Here is a 13,149-nt window from a genome sequence, read left to right as displayed (position 1 = left end):
TTAATTGTATTAAACAACGCCTGTAAGCCTTTCAGACCCGAACGCATAGCTCCTTTGATATAAGCTGGGTGGATGACCATAATATAACACTAATAAATACACGTGTTTTATACTTGCTTGTTTAATGTAAATAGTGAATTACATAGCAGCCTTTTACGAGATAAAAGGAATAATAAAGTAACCCAAAGACAGCTTAACTGGCCAAATTATCATATTTTAAGCATGAACAGGGTGACCATTGCTATAAAAGTGAAACAAAAATATTCTAGTTCGCTTGTGGAAGCGAGATTAACTTTTCGATAGAGTAGACATTTCTTTGGGTACATATTAAGTGCTGTTTCAAGCATAAGTGTATAATCTATATTTCAAGCTATTTGTTGAAATGTTGTAAATAAATATGGCCGCGAGTCATTCAATAATGATGTAAACTTTTGTTTACTGTTTTTAAATTATTTTGAGAAATGATAAGTGATTTTGAAAATCTATCCCTTAGTGGAAGCAATGGTCCCAATAATCATACTGATCCATTTACTCATACGGGTGAGTGTCACGGTAATTTAATTTGTGGACGTGAAGATGTTTTGCTACTATAATGACCTCAATGGCCACTATTATGTGCCATGGATTAATATGATCATCATACCGTTATTTTCAGAGCTGACAGCTGAGCAGCAGAAGACTTTGATTGATATACGACGTAGGAAAACAGAGTTACTGCTAGAAATACAGGTCGGTACAATTTGCTAATCTAATCAATCATGTTCTTGAGTTAGCTTCACCTGTTATCTCGCAATTACCTTACGTTAACGCGGTAAACAGTTCTGTCCTTGTACACGTATAAAACTTGCTTCATACCGGTTTTCTATTGTACGTAATATTCTTATACCAAGTCTAGTTAATGCTACTAGGTGGAAATATTAGTATTTATGGAATTCAATCAAATGAGATACATGTTTAATAAAACATGGTTCTACATTACTTCTTTGTAATGTCTTATTGTAAAGAAATATTAGAAATATAGATATAGTTCACAGGATTAAATGAAGAAAGTAAATGAATTGTCTATAGGTAAATACAAAAATTAAACAAAAATTATCCACAGTCAATAATGATAATATTGAGATCTCATATCAACAATTCATCAAATAAAACTAAGTACATAGCCCCTGTCCGAAACTTGCCAAAAAATGACAAGTATGCAAAATTCCATAATCTTTAACTTAATGTTATGAACATTTTGTATGTGTTACAAACATTTTATTTTTATCATTTATTTTCTTTATAAAATCAAGAAACAGACAAGTAGATATTATTTAAAAAAAATATGCAAAATTTAGGTTAGAAGATCTTTAATGAGGAGTAATAAGACACCCCTAAGACAAAAAATGATAAATATCATAAAAAAGTATACATATATCATTGCTTTACATCGGTATTTTCCAACATGGGGCCCACGTCCCCCAAGGAGCAAATTGGTAATTAAGGGGGCCAATCGCACTAAGTCAATATAGAAAATCTGTATTAAAATTATTTTGAATAAGAATTTCAGTTTTGTATTATATTTTTTGAAATATTACTTTTTGTGTTCTGATAAAAATTTCATAGTGATTTCTTCCTAAAACCTATGATTTATGTTCCTTAAGTGAACAAATCAATTTTTTAATGTTAAAAATTATATATGGGAGGCATAAAAATTTTAGAAATGTTACAGTGGGGCCTGGTTCAAAAAAGGTTGGAAAACACTGGCTTAGATATTATGAAGCATTTAGTAGTTCCCAGTTGAAACGAGAGATCCAAGTGTCATTATCATTACTTTTCTCATCCGTTTAAAATACGTGTGATTCTTCATGACAAAAATTTTTTTTAATTTTAAAGTCATAGAATATTATTGGGTAAAACCTTATTATTATTACTGGCTTGATATAATTACACCAAGTTATCTACAAATTAAGATCTTCAAGTTGTAGATACAAATGGATGAAGTTGAAGTGAGGCCTTCAATGGAAATGCTTTTCTAAATTTTTTCACTCCTACTAGAGCTGTTCAGGCTAGAGACGTTTATGATTAAGAGACTAGAACAGCTGAGTCACTTAAATTAATAGATTAAGTGTTGTACATTTTCCTATGAAAAAAGCAGCTATTTTCGTACATTTCGTTATTATACTTTTTAATGAAAACAGGTATTTTACAAAAAAATATTGTACGAGATTCATTTTCTCTTTGCCTTGACAGAATTTTTAAGTTATGCTACGTACCGTAACATTATTGAGCCGCGAGAGCAAAATACGGCTCTCGAGCCGTTATTTGGATGGATTCGCAATAAACAGTGATTTTTATGTAACCAATCTCACCTCAACTTCAAAACTAATACTAATAAAAATCTGTGCAGACGAAATTTGTTAAAAAAACCGAAACTAAACTCTCTGCATGTTATGTCGATATCAGCTAGGTAATATTTATCGGAAGCCTCGTTGCTAACAGTATAGTTAATAGCATCAATTTGATATTGATAACTGTACCTTTTGCAATGAGCGTTCCGTTTTGAGTTATGATAAATTTATCAAGAACGTAAACGTCAAAATGACTCAATGGATTGAATGAATTGGAGTTTTTGCCTACCTATTCTAGTAGCCTCAAGGGGTTATTCTAGATTCACCGAACTAGTAGGTATCCTCGCGAGACTCAAACCTGAAGTTGTCGCTAACACGAACCCTAGCAGCGCCGTGCTTCGCAGAATCTGAGGATTGGCAATTTTTTTATATTCGATTTAGGGATAACTTGATGCAGAATGAGTCAAAAGCTTGTAATATTATTATGCTTTTTTTTTACTACCTAAGCTGATAGCCTTGAGAGGCTATGTCACCGTAACCGGGCGAGTAGGTGAGCTCACGGGGTTCAAACCGGGAGTGATGCTAACACTGGCCCTAGCAAGAGCAGTGCTTCGCAGAATCTACCATCGTATCGTAAACGCGACCCACTGAGAAGATGTAATTGAAGTAACCAATAGTATTTATTTTTAATTTAAACTCGGTCATAATTAAGTTTATTTTCCAACATCAACTGGAATTAACCAATAAACATTTAAATGACAAATGTCATTTCGTTTAAACTATGATTAAATAATTTAGTTTATTTCGACATTAGGATTTCATTAACTATTATTTAAAATTCTCGTAATAAATATTAGCTAACGTATTCCGTGCAGAAAAATCCCTTTACAAAAACTAAAATTATGCCAATTGCTAGCCTACTTATTTTGCTCGACTAGGTAACCACCAGTTAACTATATATTTACTGTTTCTTACTTGTGATCTAATTTGATGTTCCTCCCACTATCGGTGAAACTTTTATCTATCCTGTCCTGGTGAAACTGGAAAGGCCTCCGGGCCACCAGTAATCCTTCAATCATATAAAACTTTTATCTATCAATTCGTAACATGTGTGACTATAAAACTTACGAGTATATTAATTACATCATTGTGATTAGTCTATATCTCCTAATGCCAGCTTATATCGGTAACCACATGGGTTTGTGTTACTCATGGATACCGTAAATGACAGGCGCAGGACTTATTCTATTGGACGCATTGTATTTAAGTATATTTTTTTTAGTTTTATTCTATTCTCTACAAAGATTTGTAAAACCCATACATATTCACAGCACAATATCATACCCGATCTTGTGGACTGAATGGTAAACAGTCGACGTCGCGTCGCCCTAAACACGTCATTACGGATCCTCCCGATCCATTAACGGTGCTTTTAAGTACCTCAAGCACCGGTCACCGTCCTCGCCGAACCCGTCGCTTGCGACAGAGGGCTCGACGAGTAAATTAACTGAGTTTCTCGCCAGATCTTCTCAGTGTAGATTCTGCGAAGCACTGCTCTTGCTAGGGCCACTGTTAACATCACTCCCGGTTTGAGCCCCGTGAGCTCACCTACTCGCCCGGATACGCTGACATAGTCTCTCAAGGCTATCAACTTAGGTAGGAAAAAAAAGCATAATAATATTACAAACTTTTGACTCATTCTGCATTAACTTATCCCTAAATCTAATATAAAAAGAATTGCCAATCCTTTAATAAGTTGTTAAAATATTTTACATTTGTCCTGTTTAAAAATAGATACACTAAAGTAACATGCTAACTTTAGAACTACACAATCGGAATTTACCCACCCCCTTACATCTGACCCCTAAAATTCATTCAATATCATGCGGACTACACTGACGTAAGCCGTCAATGCTTGGGCTGGCTGGGCTTACTACGCTGCTAGCTTCTTGTAGTATTATTCACTTATTCAGTGAGACACGGACCGCGCTCTGCGTGTGACGCATCGTCCGCTGTCGGTTTCATTTTATCAGTTCCTCTTACTAGTGCTGTGACAATAATAAAACCGGTTATCTAATAACACGGTTGTGTTCTTTTCTGCAAATTCCATTCATATTTCGTGGATTGTGCGTTGTTTACTCGTAAGTTTCGGTGTGCGAATACGAAGTGTAAATTTGCGATGACTGCGTTGCCGGTGGCCGAGGGTATTTTCTGTTTACGATGACCCGTATTGAAGTTTGAAATATTCCTTTCGCTCCAGTTACTTACCCTGAAACTATTAAATACGGAATGATAGAAAAACAAGGTTTCCTTAACCGTTTTTTTTCTTTCTCATAAATAATAACTGTAGCGAATGTATTGCATTAAGTAACCTTGATCGCAGATGTTACTTATTGAACAATTCTTAAATACCCTTCATAAATAAATCTGTGACCCAAAATATGTTAAAGTATTTTCGCCGCGTTTTTCTACAATTTTAGTAGATTCATACAGAGTTCTTTTTTTGAAGGATCATATTATGTTATCATTATAATTTTTCATACTTATTCTTAAGTGTAACATAATGTTAAATATTATTGTTCATTTCTAACTTAGTTTAAACGGAAGCGTAGCGGCTGGAACACGAATATCTTGACGTTTAAAGTCATCATCAGTCCACAGTCGTCATAATTTCTTCTTCTGACTTTCCCAATTTACGCTACAAATGATTTGTTTAATAAAAATAGTTGAATTCGGCTTCAAATTATTTCATAGACATTTTCATTCAGGTCATCAATAAAGTGGAAAAAGATTCATAATATAAATCACAGTAGAATAGCTTTTTTTTTATCAGTTAAGCAGTCTAGGTCCCGGTTCACCCGGTGGTTACGGGAGCACATAAATATCATCACATTAATGATGGCGACATCAGGATATCATATGAATTGGAACTCCCAAAAAAAATGTAATACCACTGTCCCTATCCCATCCCTCAGACCGGAACGCATGAATCCTTTGGGGCAGAATAGGTAGAATTTTCGAAAAAGGTTCCATGGGGAGTGCTCTGAGAAATTGTTCGAGATGATACCAACGTCTCGTTTTTACCATCGCACCGCCCGCCACCGGAGTAGAGTTCATCCATACTACCTGGAGCCACTGCGGTCATCCACAATGCGTTTCCGGAGATCTTTTTTGCCACGTACCATCCGGCTATGGAATGAGCTCCCCTCCATGGTGTTTCCCGAGCGCTATGACATGTCCTTCTTCAAACGAGGCTTGTGGAGAGTATTAAGCGGTAGGCAGCGGTTTGGCTCTGCCCCTGGCATTGCTGAACTCCATGGGCGACGGTAACCACTCACCATCAGGTGGGCCGTATGCTCGTCTGCCTACAAAGGCAATAAAAAAAAAAGAAAAAAAAAAAGAATGGTAGATACCGCTCCCGCCCACTTTACGTACTGTATATCGAAATGCCCACGGGAGATGGGGACAGGACAAGGTAACTTAGGAGAATAGGCCCTACAAACCACTGTTAGGATAGAATCCTCATATATAAATTTAATTTTATCAGCTATTCAATAAGTAACAAACACCAAATACGATTAGTAAGAAATTTTAATTTGTTTTATGACGCATTAGTTAATTACCTAATTTAAAGACTCGAATTATTTTAAATACACATTACAGTGGATAATTATTATTTTTGGTTAAAATTTGAAAAGTTACAAATTGAAAATAAAACTTATAGACCGCGCAAATTATTCATTTCAGTATAATAATATGTGAATTAAACAAAAACCACGCACTGCAAAAACATCGTGGAGATTGTTCACTGAACAACAATGTCGATCGACCATTCAGTGGTTTTATCATATTTCCTCTGAAGCTTCCGTTGGACTGTTGGTTTCGATAAGAGTATCGTCCATTGCTCATACGAACTAAATATTTGCGTTTCTTACATTTCATGCGCGGTACTAAAAAAGCCCGTGATTGTTTTATTATTATGGTCATTAAATGTATTTTTATTTTTCCTCAAATCACAGATTCAATTAAAGTTCAATGTGATTATTGGAATGATTACATATCTTTTTTTTTGTTTTTGTTCATCGAAAATATAAATTAGTTTTGCGTGGTTGGCCTTGTCGCAAACTTGCAGAAAGATAAAGCTATCTACCTATACCTATCTAATGTAGATAGATATACAATTGTAATTGTCACGGTGCCAAAGATCGACGGCGCCCGCCACTATATTCAGTCGAGTGTGTTCCTTAGAGGGAAGTGTATGGCGCGCAATGTGTTTGCATGTTCGGTTGCTGTGCGGTGCTCTCTGGTGGCCACTGCTGGTGCGTTGCGCTCGCGCAGCAAGAACCTACGACGACGACTATGATCAGGTGCGTCACCGACGCTGTTTACTATGCAATCCTCACAACTGTTGTGTAGCTTCACTTATGTGTTTTGGCAATTCCAAAGAATCACGGTAAATCGGCAACGCAGTCTACGCATTTTCACTTAATTTGCTTGCCATATTTTATTGCTGCGTTATTTTTGATTTTGTCTTTGATGGCTTTTAGGTAAGTCGTGAGCGTCAGCTTGACTAACTGGTGTTTCCGTTCAGTGCGATCGAGACTTGATCTTTTGTGTGTGATGTGCGCAGTGCGTTTGCACTAGTTAGTAATGTTCATCAAAGCCGGGTCTGGAGCGGCTGAGCCGGAACGCCGTGGATCCGTGTCCAACTGGTTTTCATCGTTAAGACGAGGTGCAGGTCGGCGTAAACGCGAAGAAGCCACCGTACCGTCCGGATACGGTTCGTTGGGTAGGCGGAAGGATGGCACGCAGCCGCGTGGCAAGACCAGATCGGCTTGGGATCTCACCACGGTCTCGAGAATGGTCGGTATCTTTTTTAATTTTCATTCATAATTCATTCGGAGCGACGACGGTGCGCTGGAGACCGCTTTTGGCATTTTTCCAAAGTAGCTGGATCGATCACGCAGCTCGTGCGATTGGTCTACGTATGAAAGTATCACTGCACAAAGACTGGTGATATTTTTTCCAAGTGGTAAATAAGACAAAACAACATTTAAATTATTTTAGGATTACCTTACGTGGACCGCATGATACTTACATACCAGCATATCGTAGCCCGGTTATTATTATTTAAATAAATGGAACGTATCCTTTGTAACGTTGATTAAAGTCTTTTCAATTGAGTAAACAAAATATGTTATAAGTAATACACACAAATTTATATTGTTAAAAACAAATGTGATTCATTGATAAGGCTTTACAGTCGTTATCAGATTTGTGTCGAAATAGAATTGATATAAATATAGATAGTTTTTAACATTTAAAGTATTATTTTTGGTTACCCTCGTGGCACACCTGCCTTTTTACGATGACTCCGCAAAACAGCTATCTACCACTAAGCTGTCTTTGAAAATCTAGTTGAAAGAAGGACATAACAAAGCGCACGGGAAAGACCGAGGAAGTGAACTGTTTTTAAAGTAGTCTGTCTTACAGTTTCAAGTTAAATTAAGTTTTGGTTATAATAGATACATCGATTACAACAAACGACCTTATCATTATGACCGAATTTTTCAAAAGATTCCACATTAAGGGTACTTATCGACGACTAGTTTAGCTTATGACTCACAACGTCACGCTAGTTTTATCGGAATTGTCCCGCATGTTTGCGTCCATTGTTGGCGGTTATTGCTCCAAAATTAATGTTATGTATACACGTATGAGGGAGGTTTATTTATAATGGCACTATGATATCAATAAAATATGCGTTTGAGCGTCTTCGAACTCTTAGAGCTGATTTAGTGAGATCGGAGTCTGCAGTCTGAAAGGGCCATTAAAGGCTATTTATGCTTTTTTTTATTGCTTAGATGGGTGGACAAGCTCACAGCCCACCTGGTGTTAAGTGGTTACTGGAGCCCATAGACATTCACAACGTAAATGCGCCACCCACCTTGAGACATAAGTTCTAAGGTCTCAGTAAAGTAGTACAAGAAATATGTACAATATTCATATTCAGCTTAGGCGATAGGATTAGACGTCTTACCGGAAGTAATATGAAATAGCTTGATCAAATTTCTTGCGACATTGTTTTCTAACTGTAGTAACATTAGCAAGAATGGAATGTTACTTTTGCCTAACATAGTTGTTTAATTATAAAAATAGGCGTTTCACAATAGTCGTCAGATTTTAACCAGCCTATATTTGGAACCGCAAAAATAGTAGATTTTATGACTTATTTGATTGAAATATTAAATTATGATCTCGAAAATGTTACTGAAACAGTACACCCATAATAGGAAATAGGTATAAAAATTAAAATATTATAAAAAAAAACCATTTTACAACACAATAACTCCATAACATAATACGCGTATATTTTGATTTTAAAACAATAGGCATTATCATCTGTTTTTGGAATACCTTATGAAACTCGGGTAGCGGAATTCGTACGTTTTGCATGTATCGTTGTTGAATATGAATGCTCTTCGTTTGAAAATACGGCTTTTTGTTTCGCTGATTTGTACATATGTAGGTACCTCACATGGGTTGTTTGTGTATTTATTTAGTAAGTTCTGCTGACGTCATTTTGTGTATGACTCTGGATTTCTAAAAATAGGCTTTTAATATGTGATCTAAATTTCGTTGAGCTTAAAGTCTGTCTGGTGTTGAGTTGGAACTGTTGTGATGTCTAGTTAATATAATATGAAGCTCTGGGTTGTATTGTGCGACGACCGTCGGTCAATCCAGAATGTATGATTTCTTCGCGGCAACTATAGGCAAGAAAGTGATACAGTGATGCCAATGACTTCAACTTCAGAAAACCACATCCCTTTTGAGTTCTTTTAGTGAAAATTGTTACTTATTACCACAACTTGATTCTTTCAAAAGATAAATAAAAACGATCTTCACTTATTTTCAGTCTGTTTATAAAATTACTTAGATGGATGGACGAGCTCACAGCCCACCTGGTGTTAAGTGGTTACTGGAGCCCATAGACATCTACAACGTAAATGCGCCACCCACCTCGAGATATAAGTTCTAAGATCTCAGTATAGTTACAACGGCTACCCCACCCTTCGAACCGAAACGCATTACTGCTTCACGGCGGAAATAGGCGGGGTGGTGGTACCTACCCGTGCGGACTCCCAAGAGGTCCTACCACCAGTGATTACGCAAATTATAATGTTGCGGGTTTGATTTTTATTACACGATGTTATTCCTTCACCGTGGAAGTCAATCGTGAACATTTGTTGAGTACGTATTTCATTAAAAAAATTGGTACCCGCCTGCGGGATTCGAACACCGGTGCATCGCTACATACGAATGCACCGGACGTCTTATCCTTTAGGCCACAACGACTCGTTAAATAGTTTCTTTGATCACTCTAAAATTAATATGTGTATATTTCAAACTACAATTTATCCTAACGTATTCGTTAGCCGTGACTCGTTGGTATAAAAATTGTACATAAAAGATCCAGCCATGCGTAGTACGATTCCTTTCTATGTGCTTTGCTGTTGCATCGCATCGTTTGAAGAATGCATGACCTTAGTTTTTTGTAACTTTGAAATAGTGTGCTCTTTTTATGGTTGCATCATTCCCATCTGAACCGTTACAGTAGGTTTATGACAATGCATTTGTATTATATAGTATGTATATACATATTTGTCGAATATATAAAGGACTCTCCATTCGGAGTGCTCTGAGAAATTGTTCGAGATGATACCGTCATCTCGTTTTTACCATCGCACCGCCCGCCACCGGAGTAGAGCTCATCCATACTACTTGGAGCCACTGCGGTCATCCACAGTGCGTTTCCAGAGGTCTTTTTTGCCACGTACCATCTGGCTATGTAATGAGCTTCCCTCCACGGTGCTTCCAGAGCGCTATGACATGTCCTTCTTCAATCGAGGCTTGTGGAGAGTATTAAGCGTTAGGCAGCGGCTTGGCTCTGCCCCTGGCATTGCTGAAGTCCATGGGCGACGGTAACCACTCACCATCAGGTGGGCCGTATGCTCGTCTGCCTATAAGAGAAAAAAATAATTAATAGCGAGAATTAAATTTTTATCGATTTCAATGCTTATTTTGGTATTTATCGAAATTTTAGGAAAAAACTTCGTCTGTATTAACTACGCAGCAAACTCATTAAAGATAAGAATTACATATAAATTTATAATACTACATTTGGAGTTAATTTTGCGTAACGTATCACGTATTACGTATTTAAATGGAATTATCAATTTGAATAATTAATCCGTAACGTCATTGTAAAGGAAACAATTGTTCAATACCTACTATGAATTGTTGACCAAATACATAAAAGTACAATAAATAATATGATGATAACAAGTGAATGAAGTAATTAACCCTTTATATTATTTTCTTCGATTTTCTCGAGCCGTTGACATAATAATTAAAGCCGTACATTGCTAATATTACTAACTAAATACCTTTACGGTAAAATACACTTAAACTCTAAATTATTCGAAACATCGTAAATGATTAAATTAAAATAAACTCCCGATTAAACTGTAAAACTTATATTAATTAAACTTTTATTTGTTCTATTTTCGGGAACAGACAACGTTCTTCACCATTATACAAATCTAAATTATTAAAATGTCTATAGGTCAACCAAAGTAGTCTTAAATTAACTAGTATTAGTTCCTTTATGTTTGAAGAAATGCTGAGAGACGTAATCGTCTTCAATTATTTTTTGAGACTATATTTGATGTTTAATATTAAGAGTATTCTTAACTTAGCTTAAAATTGGTCGAGATCGTGCGAACTAAGTTGGTTTTCATTATGTCATACGGAACGCAATCTATCATCAGATTTTATTTAATCCATCATCCATGTCTATGCTTATAACTTGTATGTTCTATCGTAACACACGATGGTTTATTAATGTTCACCTGAGTGAAGCTACCTCCATGTTTTGCGTGTTGTCACAAGTGTGCAAATTTTTTCGTGACCCACTTGTCCCGCCCTACTAATACGGTACTAACCATTTTTATTAGACTCATTCAAATATGAGCCGTTATAGTATTGTAGCTGGTGCGATACATAAAATGTTTCTTGCTCATGAAAATATAATCGAAATTAGATACTGTTTGATTTTTGTACGCAAATCATGTCGAACGAAACATGTTATACATAGCAAATTGTTAAATTCCAATTTTATTCGTTTAGGCCTGCAAAGAATACAAATGAACCGGTTCCAATCAACGTCCTACAAGCGCGACCGGTGTTTGTTTGAATGGGGACGTTCCAGGAATAGTATCCGTCAGATGCTCAGAAGTCGAAACGTGCTCCGAGGGGTGCCTTGACCTTGTCGGGTGGCGGGGGGACGACACTGCACGAAATGCACGCACCACGGTCACTGACTCCTACGATACGACTATCTAGAACAGTGGCGGGCAAACATTTTTAATGGCGGGCCACAAAGCTTAAGAAATTCTAGAGGGGGGGCCAGAATTATAGAAAAAATGCATTTTGTATTAAAGCTTTTTAATAAACAAAATACCTTTTACTATTACGCCTTGTTAGGCGTGTGAGACGTGAAGCGTGTGATAGATAGGTGAAAATAATGTTTTTTTTTCCAATAAATAATCTAATACCTGTGACAGACTGTCGAGATAATTATAATGATGGCAAGTTAATTATGAGATAAATGAAAGCGCAAAACACCCCTGACGAATTGGAGTTTTCATTAAAAATTCGAAGATTTTCAATTATAAACGTCAGATTTTATTTTACGCGCCAAAATGCTGACTGGAATATTTAGGATGGATGGACTCTCGGCGGGGCCGTGCTTTGCCCATCACACTGATCTACAATATCTCAAAGTCGTACTGCATTATGATCTTCCCTATTAGACTTTTCGATGTTTTTGACACCAATAAAATAATAAATGCTAATTAATTCATGTTTTGTTTTCATGACGCACTGCATTTGCTAGGTATTTTAGGGTAAGTTTCAAATAAAAAAATGTCGTATTTCAATTCAGAAACTTCGCTAATATTTCCTGGTAAGTCTGAGTAATAAACATCCTTCAAGGTCTAATCAAAGTAAGCATGGTAGTTAAATTTGTTTACTGCTTTATAGCAAATGCACGAATGCCGTAATAATCATAATGACAACCTAAAACAGTGGTCAGATGTTAAACGCTGTTTTACTCGTTATTTACGATATCATCAAACCTAGCTCTAAAACGAAGGTCGTTAAGAACAAGACAAAGTCTGTGTTGTCGAAATTCTTGTCTATTTCAATGAGTTCTACAACAATAATTGAGGTCGTGCCTATTTGAATAACCATTGTCTTTGCTGCAACTGTCTATAACGTTACACGTTACGTATCCATAATTTACTAAGTGTATTCTCTTGTAACTAACTAGCCATTATTTAAAAAGAGGAAACACCGTAACAACACGCCACGACGTATTCGTATACTACCTACCTTTACTTTCAAATAAAAATAAACCGTTAAATTTATTACGATGCTGAAACATGTATATGACAAAAAATAAACGGCATATTATTCTTAAAAGGATCCTAAAATAGTTTATTAGGAAAAATTTACAGCCTGCATTAAAATATAATCTATATATCTATCTTCTATCTATATATATATAAAAATGAATTGCCGTTCGTTAGTCTCGCTAAAATTCGAGAACGGCTGGACCGATTTGGCTAATTTTGGTCTTGAATTATTTGTGGAAGTCCAGAGAAGGTTTAAAAGGTAGATAAATATGAAAATGCTCGGAAATAAATAAAAATAACAATTTTGTTTTCACTTTGATGTGTCCCCCGTCGGACGAATT

At 36.2% G+C, this 13,149-nt stretch overlaps 1 protein-coding gene across 4 annotated transcripts in view; it reads left to right on the top strand.

Annotated features, from left to right (window-relative positions):
• The first annotated feature begins 305 nt into the window (after positions 1-305).
• step (cytohesin steppke) overlaps positions 306-13,149 on the top strand; it is a 69,261-nt gene continuing 56,417 nt past the window's right edge. The window contains exons 1-3 of one of the 4 annotated variants that reach the window (XM_089734422.1): positions 4,283-4,471; positions 6,430-6,697; positions 6,878-7,193. In XM_089734422.1, the coding sequence (XP_089590548.1) occupies positions 6,981-7,193 (213 nt within the window). In that variant the 5' untranslated portion in view covers positions 4,283-4,471; positions 6,430-6,697; positions 6,878-6,980. Of the gene's footprint in view, positions 541-655; positions 730-4,282; positions 4,472-6,429; positions 6,698-6,877; positions 7,194-13,149 lie in introns of those variants that run through there. The other 3 variants (XM_028171201.2, XM_028171199.2, XM_028171202.2) reach the window with 3 other exon arrangements.

This window comes from Bombyx mandarina, chromosome 17 (assembly GCF_030267445.1).
Source record: "Bombyx mandarina strain Sakado chromosome 17, ASM3026744v2".
Taxonomy (NCBI): domain Eukaryota; kingdom Metazoa; phylum Arthropoda; class Insecta; order Lepidoptera; family Bombycidae; genus Bombyx; species Bombyx mandarina.
Note: the sequence above shows the minus strand (reverse complement) of the source record. Positions and strands in the feature narration are given on the sequence as shown.